Genomic DNA, 13,632 nt, shown 5'->3' on the forward strand with positions numbered 1-13,632 from the left:
CGAACACCCCATGAACTGTGTGTGTTAGTTTGCTTATGGGAAAGGCCAGCAATCTTCTGTCAGGATATGCTCTACTCATTCCGGCTTATGCCCACACTGCACAGAGCACCAGCCCCGGTGATGATGGTGTTGTTGAGCGTGTGAACTGCTTGAAATGCGTGTGTGACACTCGAGAACACTGCATTTAACAAACAAAATTACTGAAGTTTCGCTTACTACACTTTAAATGTAGGCCTACTGATTTTTTTCAGCCAGGTAGAACTTAAAACTACACTCATAAAATTTCATAAGCGTTGTTCCTTGAGTTCTCTGAACACAATATCAGGTCCTAAACTGTAGCCCTGTTCTCGTTTATAACCGCAGTTCTGTATACATTAGTACGATTATTCGAGCCGCTGTTGCGAAGGGGCGCGCACAAGCTTGCCGACCAATCGGCGCGTGTTGCGCCTGTCTCGAGCCCTGCGAGGAAACCCCGTAGAACCGACACCACCCACAACACCACCCACTACACCGACCACAACACCACCCACAACCGTGTCCAAGATGGCGGGAGCCGACGGCGACGATTCTCTCTACCCCATCGCGGTACTTATCGACGAATTAAGGAATGAAGACGTGCAGGTGAGTGATGAAGCGTTTTATAAAGCTGTGTTACAAATGTAAAATAGTGTTTGTAGCTAACGCGGGTGCCGTCACGCGCTGTTGCTCGGGCCTGTCCCGCCGCTAAGCTAACGCTATGTATGTCTATGGGCTGTGTGGCTAAGCTAACCGTATATATGTATATGGGCTGGGTGGCTAAGCTAACGCTATATATTTATATATCCTGGATGGCTAGCACTAGCTAGCTAGGTTAGCTAGTCTCCATTTAAAACCGGCTAGCTAACTAGCTAACCCTACTAAATAGTTATTAACAACAAAAAAACGAGGTCTCTAGATTCACAAATATTTCGTGATGTTTTCCTACTCGTTTGACTAGTTTGTCATTAAGGTAATGATGCACACAAGGCTGTTGTTGTTGCTAACCTTGACTAGCATTCCAGCTACTGGTGTCGCACCTTCTGACTTATTAACCGTTTACAAACTGTGTAAATGCACAACGGTCAAACCTCACGGCTCCCCGCTGCCTAAGGAGGCCAGCCGGGATATTTTATACTCGCCGAATGACTAACTAGTTAGTTCGTTCACTTTAGCTTTGCCCAAAACAAACTAGCCAGCTAGCTGAGCGTCCTGAATCACTGCAGGACGGGTTTCACAATCTCAGCTGTGAGTGGTGAGGGAGGCAGTACGTTAGTGAATGTCCGACTATATAAACCTATCTAGCTGCATTAACAACCAGTTAACGTGTCATCCTTGGTGTGATTCAACACTGTCAGGTAGCTGGATAGTTATGTTAGACAACACGGCCCGTATGACTTAAGTTGTTGTTAGAAGTGTCAGCCCCCCCCCCCAACAGAGCATACCTCAGAATCAAAACCTGAACCACGGTGACATGAAAAGTGTATGGGATAATACAGAGCGGACTTTGTTTTTACAGTTGTCAACACAATGGTAAATTGCCTTGAAAACATAGAATATTCCAGAAATTGTATTCCTTAAGAAATGTTTTACTTTTTTTTGATGATTGTCTCACACACACACAAATGTTATTGAACCATACCATGATTCAGAAGTCAGCTTCTTCTGAAGATGAAACTTTGAACCATGAAAGCGAATGATTCATTCTTCACTCACTCACCCCCTGTTTTTGTTGCATCTTCATTACGGTTTGTTATGGCATCGTTTGATTTAGTTGCTCTGTGTGTGTCCCTAAAAACAGTTGCGATTGAATAGCATTAAGAAGCTCTCCACTATTGCCCTGGCGCTGGGTGTGGAGAGGACGCGCACTGAGCTTCTCCCCTTCCTCACAGGTAAGCTCTCTTAAATGTCTTACAGGGTTATGTGGCTTATTCTGAAACGCTATCAAACACCTGCATTGCGTCAGAGTGAGCTGTATCATATTTCGTTTTCTGCCCTTACACCGGCAGATACCATCTACGATGAGGACGAAGTCCTTCTCGCCCTTGCTGAACAGCTGGGCAACTTCACCATGTTGGTCGGAGGTCCCGAATACGTCCACTGCCTCCTCGTACGCCCCAGACCCTGGCGTTCACCAGCGCTAAACCTGCTTTTGTCCACGTCTCATCGTTGATCATGAGTCTCCCATAATCCCCTGCTCTGTTTCCTGCAGCCTCCCCTGGAGAGCTTGGCCACGGTGGAGGAGACGGTGGTGCGGGACAAGGCGGTGGAGTCTCTGCGTAAGATCTCACACGAGCACTCTCCCGTGGACCTGGAGGTGCACTTCGAGCCCCTGGTGAAGCGTCTGGCCAGCGGGGACTGGTTCACCTCCCGCACCTCCGCCTGCGGCCTCTTCAGCGTCTGCTACCCGCGCGTCTCCAGCACCGTCAAGGCCGAGATCCGCCAGTGAGTCGCCCATCCTCCTCCTCCTCCTCCTCCTCCTCCTCCTGTCCTTCGTAGTTATCGATAGCAGCCTGCGGCTCGCGTTTAGACTGAGGCCACGTTAGAACCACGGTGTGAGCCGCTTCCTAAGGAGGGATCAGTCCCCCTGGCGTGTGTGTGTAAACACACCTGTCACACTGGGGCAGTGACGTCATTGACTGTGGGGTTTCGTGTTTCTTCTGCTGAAACACTGCATCAGCTGTTCTCCACCTTAAAAGAAACGTACGATGTTGGAAAGAGAGAGAGCACTCCAAAACCTGCTTTGTCCCTTGCAAAATACAGTTTGAAACATTTATATGTCTATTTATTTCTATGATTCATATACACACTAGAACTTCAGAAGCACTTTATTTGCGCAGCTCGTGAATGGCCTTTTTCTGAAACACGTAGAGGTCCTTCAGTTGTGCGAGTGCTTTGTGCTTCAGAACTGAAGCGGTCCGTGAAGCGCTAACGTGGTCGTGTACCGCTGCCCCAGGCACTTCCGGAACCTGTGCTCCGACGACACGCCCATGGTGCGCCGAGCGGCCGCCTCCAAGCTGGGCGAGTTCGCCAAGGTGCTGGAGCTGGACTACGTCAAGAGCGACATCATCTCCCTCTTCACGGCGCTGGCCTCTGACGAGCAGGTCAGTACGCCGCGGTGCCGCCCAAGGTCCCGACCTGTCGTGCCTGCTGAGCTCGTGTGGTGGTGGTGGTGATGATGATGATGATGATTGCAGGACTCGGTGCGTCTCCTGGCGGTGGAGGCGTGCGTGAGCATCGCCACCCTGCTGCCCCAGGAGGACCTGGAGACGCTGGTCATGCCCACCCTGCGGCAGGCAGCCGAGGACAAGTCCTGGAGGGTGCGCTACATGGTGGCCGACAAGTTCTCCGAGGTGAGAGGCCAGGAACGTAGGGTTTATTGTAAATGATGAATAACTAACAGTCTGTTATAGCAGTAACGACAATAATGATAAAAGCAGTAGTAACAATGCAGTAGTCATAGTTGCTGATGTCTTGTTTGAATTCACAGTTACAAAAGGCAGTTGGTCCAGAAATCACCAAGAACGACCTTGTCCCAGCCTTCCAGAACCTTCTGAAGGACTGTGAGGCCGAGGTCCGGGCCGCCGCTGCCAATAAAGTCAAAGGTGGATACGAGACCCAGTCAGCATGGCGCTGGAACACTTCATGAGTAACTGGTGCTAAAGTTACTTGTGTTGGCATTTTGTTTTGATCTCTCCCTCTTCATCTCGCCATTAGAGTTCTGTGAGAACTTACCAGAGGACAGCAGAGAGACCATCATCATGACTCACATTCTACCCTGCGTCAAGGTGTGTCAGTCATCCACTAACACAGTTACCCGTCCCTCTGTGCTAGCACAGTCATCCACTAACACAGTAACCCCGTCCCTCTGTGCTAGCACAGTCATCCACTAACACAGTAACCCCGTCCCTCTGTGCTAGCACTAGGGGTGTATTCAACTAAGGATTTTCATAGTCGAATCTGATTTGTCAGCTTTTCCCTTTAGTCGACTAATAGTCGAATCGGGTTTATTTATTTATTTTTTATTTAGAGCATCTTAAACTGGATCCCGTTCTCATTCAGGACTTTTTTCCTCTTCAAAGTAAAAACCTAAAACACTCAGATAAATGAATAAATACGGTAGGTTGGCTTTATTCAGCTTTTATTTATTTACTTACTTATTTTTTATGAAACGTTAGAGAACATTAACCGTCAGTGCGCATTGCGCATATCGAACTGTCAGACAGGCACTGTGCAAAATGTCAAAAATATTTTAAATAAAATATGCCTGCCTGAAAATATAAAAAAAATTGACACACAACAGCAAAAAATATATAAGGAAAGGTTCAAATAACGGTGTTTAAAAGCAAACAACAAAAAAATGTTTATAGGTTTACTTGCCGAGACGCACCGCGACGAGACGACACGACCGAAACGACAAACGACTGAACTGTTTTTTTTTTTTTCGCCTTACGTGTTTTAAATGGTATGCCATGTTGGTTGTTGTCGTGCGAAATGAAAGACGTTGATGACATAACTTGCACTTTACTCATCTTTATCTTCTTCAAAATACTTTTGAAGTTTTTTAGTAGCCATTATAATCTCGGTAGATGCTGCGTATTCTGCGTGTTCAGCTCCGCTCGTTTGGATTGTGCAACTGCAGGGTGTGATTTATTAATGTGTAGTAAGGAAGATGCCTATTGTTAATGCGCAAACACCATTTTTAAATATTTATTAACAGAAATTAGGATGATTTTATTTGACAAAAGGTTATATATAACGAAAACAAAGACATTTCATGTAACAACTAATGCTTGGCTGCATCCTTGGGCACCCCATGCAGTTAGAATGGTACATTCGACTATGACGTTCATAGTCGACTAGGGGGTATAGTCGACTATAGTCGAATCAGCGACTATTGCAGGTCACCCCTAGCTAGCACAGTCATCCACTAACACAGTAACCCGTCCCTCTGTGCTAGCACAATCATCCACTAACACAGTAACCCGTCCCTCTGTGCTAGCACAGTCATCCACTAACACAGTAACCCCGTCCCTCTGTGCTAGCACAGTCATCCACTAACACAGTAACCCCGTCCCTCTGTGCTAGCACAGTCATCCACTAACACAGTAACCCCGTCCCTCTGTGCTAGCACAGTCATCCACTAACACAGTTACCCCGTCCCTCTGTGCTAGCACAGTCATCTTATTGTACCTCCTCCGCCCTCGAGCTCTGTTCTTTTGCGATTCAGTTTGCTGACAGTTTCACCCCCCCCCCCCCCCCCACCCCCCCAAAAGCTCCTAGCTCGTTCAACACCCCCCCCCATCCCCCCCCCAGCTCAGCCATGTGCTACTATTTTCTGAAGCAGCAGCCGTGTGTCTGCCCTCCGTCATGCCGGCCGCTCAGTCCCGTCAGTGTCTGGGCCGCCGGCGAGCAGCTTTAAACGAGATCCAATTATTGTGGCGCCACAGCCCTGACCTTCTTTTTAACGCGGCCAGGGCAGACCTGCTCGCCGTCTGGCTGCATTAGATGGGCAGACCTGCTCGCCGTCTGGCTGCATTAGATGGGCAGACCTGCTCGCCGTCTGGCTGCATTAGATGGGCAGACCTGCTCGCCGTCTGGCTGCATTAGATGGGCAGACCTGCTCGCCGTCTGGCTGCATTAGATGGGCAGACCTGCTCGCCGTCTGGCTGCATTAGATGGGCAGACGGCGGGCGCAGGTGTGGCGTGGTGTAGGGTTGCAGCGGTAACCGGTTTCACGGTATACCACGGTATTAAAATGCACGGTTATCATACCGTGTGCGTCTGCTTATTACCGGTAAAAAGCAAGCCAGCGGAGAAACTGACCCGCGCATGCGCAACTCCGCTCCGGTTCAGCTACTCAGCACACAGCGGTGAGAATGACAGAAAGTGCATCAGACTTAACAAATGTTAAAAAAAAAAAAAAAAAAAAGCTAAACTAAAATCAGCGGCGAAAATGACGTTGGCTCCACCCGTGCGCGAGGGTCTCGCGCGCTGTCGATTCGCGAGGTCGTGCACTATGCGCGCCGCGCCTCAGCGCAATGAACAAAGTCATGTTTGCAGGGTTCATACACCTTTATAAGGTGGAATTAAAGCACTTGTACGTAACTTTAAAGGTCCGTTTCAATATTTCCCAACACTTAAGTTAAATATTTATACATATACTCGAAATGATTAGCTTTTTCATCACATTATTTAATGGTTGTTTATTTTCAAAACGACCAATCTTAACGTCTTCACGTTATCTCATTTTTCGTCCGGGAATTACAAGAGGCTCGTATTTGTTAACGTAAGACAAAAGAACTGTGCCGAGTCGCGCGCTACAGTCACTAGTGAAAGTATAATTCTAGCTTTTTATGGTCCTTGCTTTCACTGGATGTAAAAGACGCCATTAATTTACATGCGTTCATTTTCAAATTCTAACGTGTCTGTTTTTCATATGTTAAAACCAGACTCGGTGTGAACGCCTTAAAATAGAAATCTCTATTGTGACGGTCATGTCAGAAATAAATCCTCTCTTTCTGCAGTATCTGGTTATATTCTAACTTGGCAGTACAACGGACGTTTACAACAGTTGTTGATCAGACACTGACCCAGGCTGAGTTTATCAGATACTAAATAATTTAAACTTAAATAATTGTACTGAAATACATGATTTAGGTTTCTCTAATTTTGCAGTATTTATATAAACATGTTTACAGCTTTTTTTTTTTTTTTTAAAGGAGACTTTTTGTATAGCTACAATAGTTCCAGGTTTCTACAATAAATAGTTAATTGAACAAAAAAACTTGTAATTTCTTTAAGGGTCAGTGTATCTTTTAATAATATACAAACTAACTGTGATACCGTGATAACCGTGATACCGCGGTATTTTCTGAGACGGTTATCATACCGTGAAAATCTCATACCGTTGCAACCCTAGCGTGGTGGGCGGCCGAGTGCTGCTGACGACGGTCTCTGCCGCTTCGCACGCAGCTGGTTGACTCACGGCGCTGTGGCGGCGTGTTGAATCTTGGGAGGGATTTGTGGAGGGGATTAGGTCACACAGTCCTGGCCTGTGGTTCACTCTTGAAGTGGCTGTTCGGTGGTAAGATCAGAGCAAGAAGTTCACGCCAGTAGAACGCCAGAGCAACGGTTGGGTGGACAGGCCATCGGATAACGGCTGACCCGCTGCTTCCTGATGTGTGTCAGGGTGCAGTGGTATTCATAATTACAATTCAACTGCATAATGACTGCAATTACAAGGTTTAGTGCACGGGAAATATTTTATTTAGTCCTTGTGACTCATGCAGTTGGAGTTGTGGGGGCTGTTAATGTTAGATTTTACAGTTGTCAAATATCTCATTAACGCCTCTGACTTTTTGGGGGGGTGGTGTGTGTGTGTGTTGATAGGAATTGGTTTCAGACACGAATCAGCATGTGAAGTCAGCACTGGCCTCTGTGATCATGGGCTTATCGACCATCCTGGGGAAGGACAACACCATCGAGCACCTGCTTCCTCTCTTCCTGGCCCAGCTCAAAGACGAGGTATGGAGCTCTGATCGGCCGTGTGTGTGTGTGTGTGTGTGTGCGCGCGCGCGTGTGTGTGTGCGCAGGCCTCCACGCGGTGATCTGCGTCATCTTCCAGCGTGTCGTTATAACTGCTCACTTTGATCCAGCAGCTCTCGGGAAGCCTTGAAGTGAGGGATGAATAGACGAGTGCGCTGCACTTTTCTCCCGTTTCATCTCTCTATTGCACGGCCCCCTTTTCCCGCTTGCCTTCCTGCACACCTGCGTCGCTCCCGCTCTTCTTAGCCCCGTCTTTGAAGGCTCGGACCTTCTCGCGGACTGAATAGCCAGATAGGATAAAAGCCACTCAGAAGTAGACGCGACGCTGTCCAGACCCACCTCCCCTCAGCCCACCTCAACAGACTCAAGCGTTCTCAACGTTCTCCAGTGTTCTCAACCTCTCCGTTCCTCCCCTCCAGTGTCCAGAGGTGCGTCTGAACATCATCTCTAACCTGGACTGCGTGAACGAGGTCATCGGTATCCGCCAGCTGTCCCAGTCCCTCCTGCCCGCCATCGTGGAGCTGGCCGAGGACGCCAAGTGGCGAGTGCGACTGGCCATCATTGAGTACATGCCCCTCCTGGCGGGCCAGCTCGTGAGTCCTGCCCCTTTCTGCCCCTCTTTTGCCCCTCCTCCTTTCCATCAGTGAATTCGTAACACGGGCGTTTGCCTCTAACGACTGCAGTGATGGTTAATTATGTTAATTTAGTGTCTGCGACTGCACTCTGCCTGGCTCTTTGGGGGCTGTCTGCCTGTGGAGGGCTGCTTGACCTGGGCCCCTCCCTGCCCCCGTGTATCGATCGTGGTGTTCGGACTCACGGTTCTGACCGTTTCTCTCCCGTCCTCTGCAGGGTGTGGAGTTCTTCGATGAGAAGCTGAACTCGTTGTGCATGGCGTGGCTGGTGGATCACGGTACGTCCTCCCCCAGTGTCCGCGGCTCACGTGTGTCCATCACGCCGTTACCTGTTGGACCACGGTGTCCTGTAGACCTGAGGACGCCTGTCCTGTCTTCTTCCTGCTGTTGAGCAGTCCAGCAACGTTGTCCTTCTGTCCACTGAGGACACTCTCACCCCTATGAAGATGTCCCTGCCCCCAAAGATGTAGTACATTTCCATTATATATTGCTTTTCAGTGACTCGGACACTATTATAGATTATAACTATGGTGAGATATGACACACAGGGCCCTACTGTTGCTTTTCCAACTCCGCCCCCCCCCAAATGCTGATTTTTGCCTACGTTTTTATAGTCATTACAATGAATGGCACATCATCAGACGCTTGATTGGCTGGGTTCACTTTTGTGCTGTGCAGTGTACGCCATCCGAGAGGCGGCCACCTGCAACCTCACCAAGCTGGTGGAGAAGTTCGGGGCCGAGTGGGCGCAGAACACCATCGTGCCCAAAGTGCTGGGCATGGCCAACGACCCCAACTACCTACACCGGATGACCACCCTCTTCTGCATCAACGTGAGTGCCCACCCCCCACGCCGTCGCTAGGGCTGCCACAAACGATTATTTTTATAGTCGACTAATCACCGATTAATTTTTATGATTAGTCGACTAATCGGATCGTGCGTTAATTGAATATAAAACATACAGCTTATCACACTAGAATGCAACAGCTATTATATAATCATTAGATTTCAGCTAAAAATAAAAACAATTAAGATCATAGTTCATTAAACCTTTAATGAAATATGCAACTTGTTGCAACAATTATTAAAATAAGTATAAGGCACTGGCTTAAACAACGCAAAAATAAATACAATAATAAAGAATTTTTTTTTTTTAGGTTTTTCTTTCTTTCATTTGTCTCGGGCATCAAACGTAGCTACATATAAATCAAATTAGGTAGGTACCTGAAACTAAGGAATTATTCACAAAAATAAAGTTTTGGTCTCACTGACGTTACAGAAAACACACGAATGCCAGACCCTCCAGAAAGTCGCAATGTGGCGATTTGCAACTTCAACGCAACTTCAAGCAAACCCCGCGAATTCAGGGCGGTGTTGCAACTTCAGCCAATCACCGCAACTTTCCCGCAAATTTGACCAATCACTGATGTCGTCTTGATGTGACGTCGACAAACTCCCGCCTTACTTCCGTATATACGTTCAAGGGGAGCAGACTGAAAGCAGCATGAGCGACGAAAATAACGGCAAAAAGAAAAGCAGTATCCCGGTACACTACATGAAAGCGGGGATAAACTGTCCAGATCCGACCCGCGAATTGATTATCTATGGCCCCCTGGATGATATTTAATTACTATTAGAACCGGCCGGCAGGCCACAGCCGCCCGATGGTGTTTTGCACGCACAAACACTACATTCCCCACAAGGCAACGGTAGCCCGCGAAGTCACTGCAGCTCATGCAAGCGGCGAGGGTCTGAGATAAAGTTTATAAGTTTAAACTTTAAACTGAGATAAAGTTTAAAGTCAGAGATAAAGTTTATTTATTTATCTCTGATCCATATCTATGAGTTACTAGTTCGCTCTGGCGCCAACCACTGGCGATCGATCTCGAAATAATACTTAATTTGTGTCCATTTTACAGGCCGCCCGGTAACAACTTACGTTCGCTAACTCCGCCCTCCCCCCCCACCCCCCGTTCGCCACCCCCTCCAGGTTCAAATGTCACTTCAAGCGATCTTGAAAAGTTGGCAACCCTGAATAAATAGGTAAATAGATAATTAAAATGGACTACTAAATAGAGGAAACCATACAACATTTACTCCCTATTGTAATGTACTCACAAAAAAGCAAAAACACACCGCAACAACTTCCATCGCAATTTTTTTGAAAAACACCCGCAACATCAAAAATTTTTGCCCGCAACAATCACAAAAAAGGCCCGCGAAATCCTGGTGGGACTGGAATGCGTGCTAAGGCTAATGAAACAAATCGCCATCACTAATGTTATCTTTTACAGTTACCACGATAAGTAAGTACAAAGTTAGCGCTCTGTTTACAGTAACGTTAGCAGCTAACTAGCGATTTAGATTACAGAGATGACGGTCCCTCTTCATCATTGTCATAATAAGCCACAACATGCTTCAGGTGCTCGTACATCGCGGTTGTGCTGCCGTGGAAGGAAAGTTCTGCCTTGCAGATATTGCACGCGTTTCGGAACCCGACTACGGAAAATGATCCCACACTTTTGAGTTCTGTAGCCGGGTAGCCATGATACCAGTCTGTATAATGTCCTGGGATATCGTCCACTGTCTACCTCGGTTTCCACTACTGCGCATGTGCGTTAGGGACGGAAAGGCAGACGCGACCGCAGCAGTATGGAGAGAGAAAAAAAAAACACGACGCATCGACTATTAAATTAGTCGTCGACTATTTTAATAGTCGACATAATCGTGACTAGTCGACTAATCGTGGCAGCCCTAGCCGTCGCCACGGCGTCCGGGCACCCGCACACGTGGGCTGGTTTACGTCTGCACACTCTGAGCGGGCGTGTGCGCGTGTCTCGTTCTTTCAGGCCCTGTCGGAGGCGTGCGGTCAGGAGATCACCACCAAGCACATGCTCCCCGTGGTCCTCAAGATGTCCAACGACCAGGTGGCCAACGTGCGCTTCAATGTGGCCAAGTCCCTGCAGAAGATCGGCCCCCGTTCTGGATAGCAAGTATGCGTCCCGCACTCGAGAACAGGACAAGGAGCGAGGGAAAGGAAAAGAACGAGTGTGTGGAAACCCGGCAGACTCATGACGACCCCTCTTTCTTTCTCCCTCTCTTTCTTTCTCCCTCTCTCTTTCTTTCTCCCTCTCTCTCTCTATCCCTCTCTTTCTTTCTCCCTCTCTCTCTCTCTCTCTCTCCCTCTCTTTCTTTCTCCCTCTCTCTTTCTCTCTCCCTCTCTTTCTCTCTCCCTCTCTCTTTCTCTCTCTCTCTTTCTCTCTCTCTCTCTCTCTCTCTCTTTCTCTCTCTCTTTCTCTTTCTTTCTCCCTCTCTCTCTCCCCCTCTTCCCCCTCCCCCCCCCCTCTCTCTCTTTCTCTCTCTCTCTTTCTCTCTCTCTTTCTCCCTCTCTTTCTCTCCCCCTCTTTCTTTCTCCCTCTCTCTTTCTTTCTCCCTCTCTCTTTCTTTCTCCCTCTCTTTCTCCCTCTTTCGTTCTCTCTCCCTCTCTTTCTCTCCCTCTTTCTCTCTCCCTCTTTCTCTCTCTCTCTTTCTCTCTCCCTCTCTTTCTCTCCCTCTTTCTCTCTCTCTCTTTCTCTCTCTCTCTCTCTTTCTCTCTCTCTCTCTCTCTCTCCCCCCCCCCCCCCTCTCTCTCTCTCTTTCTCCCTCTCTTTCTCTCCCCTCCCCCCCCCCCCCTCCCTCTCTCTCTCTTTCTCTCAGCTCTCTGCAGACCGAGGTGAAACCAGTGCTGGAGAAACTAGCAGCAGACCAAGACATAGATGTCAAATACTTTGCCCAAGAGGCCATTAGCGGTAAGTGTCCAGGCCTCCACAGGGGGGCGCTCACCATGGTGCGGGCACGAAGGCTTTCACTGACTCTTGTGTTCATGTGGCGTTCTCCTCTTCTCCCCCAGTTCTTGCCTGGCCTAATGGAGCACCTGCTGCCCTCCCCATGTCCAGATGACCAGACGACCACCTCCATTCTGACCATCATCCAGGATCACTCATTGGGCCGTTTAGAAGAGAGGACACACGCTTCGTTTGGCACTCTCATTTAAAAGTGTTGGAAGGGAACTGCTTTCTTCATTCTTGTTAGAATATCTCATTCTCTCTCTCTCTCTCTCTCTCTCATTCTCATTCTCTCGAGCCCTCCTCACCCCCAGGCATGAATGATCCTGAACACACCACCCTATTTCACCCTTAACTAACTAGTGTGGATATTCGGGGCCGGGGGGGGGGGGGGGGGGGGCCTGGCCCCTGGCCCTTGGCCCTGACGTACAACCCCCACCTGTCCGTACGCTATCTGTACACTATCTTCAGATGTTATTAACTTACCCTCTGCACTAACACCCCCCTCCTCGTGGGCAACACTTAGATGTCATCTCACTACTCCTTAATGAACAATTGTGATAATTACTTGTCCCAAGGGATGTGTAAGGTTTTAAACAATGTACATGATGACTGTCATATGATGGGAAGTTAGAGGTCAGTTAAAACTCTGTCCTTTCTAGTTCCTGTGTGCTATGAACAGGGGGGGCAGGGGAGCACTCAGAGTTGGCATGGCTTGCCCTGTGCATGTTAAATGTCTGGACTGCCCATAGCTGACAGCATAGCTGCGATTGTCCCGCGTGACCCTCCCCTGTCCCGCGTGGCCGCTGCTCCTTCAAGTTAATCAGGCTCTCCTGTATTCCCATCCTGCACCTCTCATATCTCAGCCCTGCGGTTAGAGCTCTGATGGAAGGCTTGTTCTGAACGGGACCACTACGGACGATGTCTCGTAACGGTCGGGACTCGAGCACGGTAGTCCTCCGGGTGTCTCTGCTTCTTTTCTTTCAGACACACTCTGCTGTTCTGTGCCATCATTCACACCACACGCCTTCATAGACGCCCCCCCCCCCCCCCCCCATCTCTGATCCTATTTTCGGTTCGTTCATGTCGGACAGAATTGTGCGAGACCTTCGTATGTTCTCCAGCTTCTGCATGAGCCCCTGCTGCACCGCTGTGGCAGGCAGACCCTCCCCGCGTGGGGAAGGGGTGGCCGTTGTGGATCAGCGAGCCTGCCCCCCCCCCCCCCAGGCCCCAGGTTCCTGTTAACGCTCCGACCACGCTCTCATCCTCCCGGGCTTCTGACAGCAGACCGTAGTCTCTTCGTTGTTGTGATTGTGCTGTTGCTTTTATATGAACCCCAAACTCCCCTTGATGGAGGGGAGAGTCAATAAAGAACCAACAACCCAAATGTACGTTTGGTCTGAGAGCCTTATTTACACCGACGTGTGACACTAGACCTGAAGTGTTGGGGGGAGGAGGAACATATTTGACGGTTTGGATGTACTTCTCCAGTGCCGTGTGATTAAGAGGAAAACTGATATGTTCAAAGCTGCTTTTTCCCCTGTGACAATGAAACACCATGCAGCTTTTATGTAAGTACACAATCTGCTTTATTCTGGCATCAGCTTGTGAG

The 13,632-nt window shown here is 48.7% G+C and overlaps 1 protein-coding gene across 1 annotated transcript; it reads left to right on the forward strand.

Annotated features, from left to right (window-relative positions):
* The first annotated feature begins 461 nt into the window (after positions 1–461).
* Positions 462–13,407, forward strand: ppp2r1ba (protein phosphatase 2, regulatory subunit A, beta a). The gene is given in 15 exon segments (XM_077011054.1): positions 462–621; positions 1,817–1,907; positions 2,025–2,125; positions 2,228–2,460; positions 2,972–3,119; positions 3,213–3,368; positions 3,506–3,620; positions 3,733–3,803; positions 7,408–7,542; positions 7,983–8,156; positions 8,413–8,473; positions 8,874–9,028; positions 11,046–11,171; positions 11,173–11,189; positions 11,893–13,407. Coding segments are annotated over 15 exon segments (1,998 nt in total). The 5' UTR covers positions 462–543; the 3' UTR covers positions 12,230–13,407.
* The last annotated feature ends 225 nt before the right edge of the window (positions 13,408–13,632 follow it).

This window comes from Brachyhypopomus gauderio, chromosome 7, assembly GCF_052324685.1.
Source record: "Brachyhypopomus gauderio isolate BG-103 chromosome 7, BGAUD_0.2, whole genome shotgun sequence".
Classification (NCBI taxonomy): domain Eukaryota; kingdom Metazoa; phylum Chordata; class Actinopteri; order Gymnotiformes; family Hypopomidae; genus Brachyhypopomus; species Brachyhypopomus gauderio.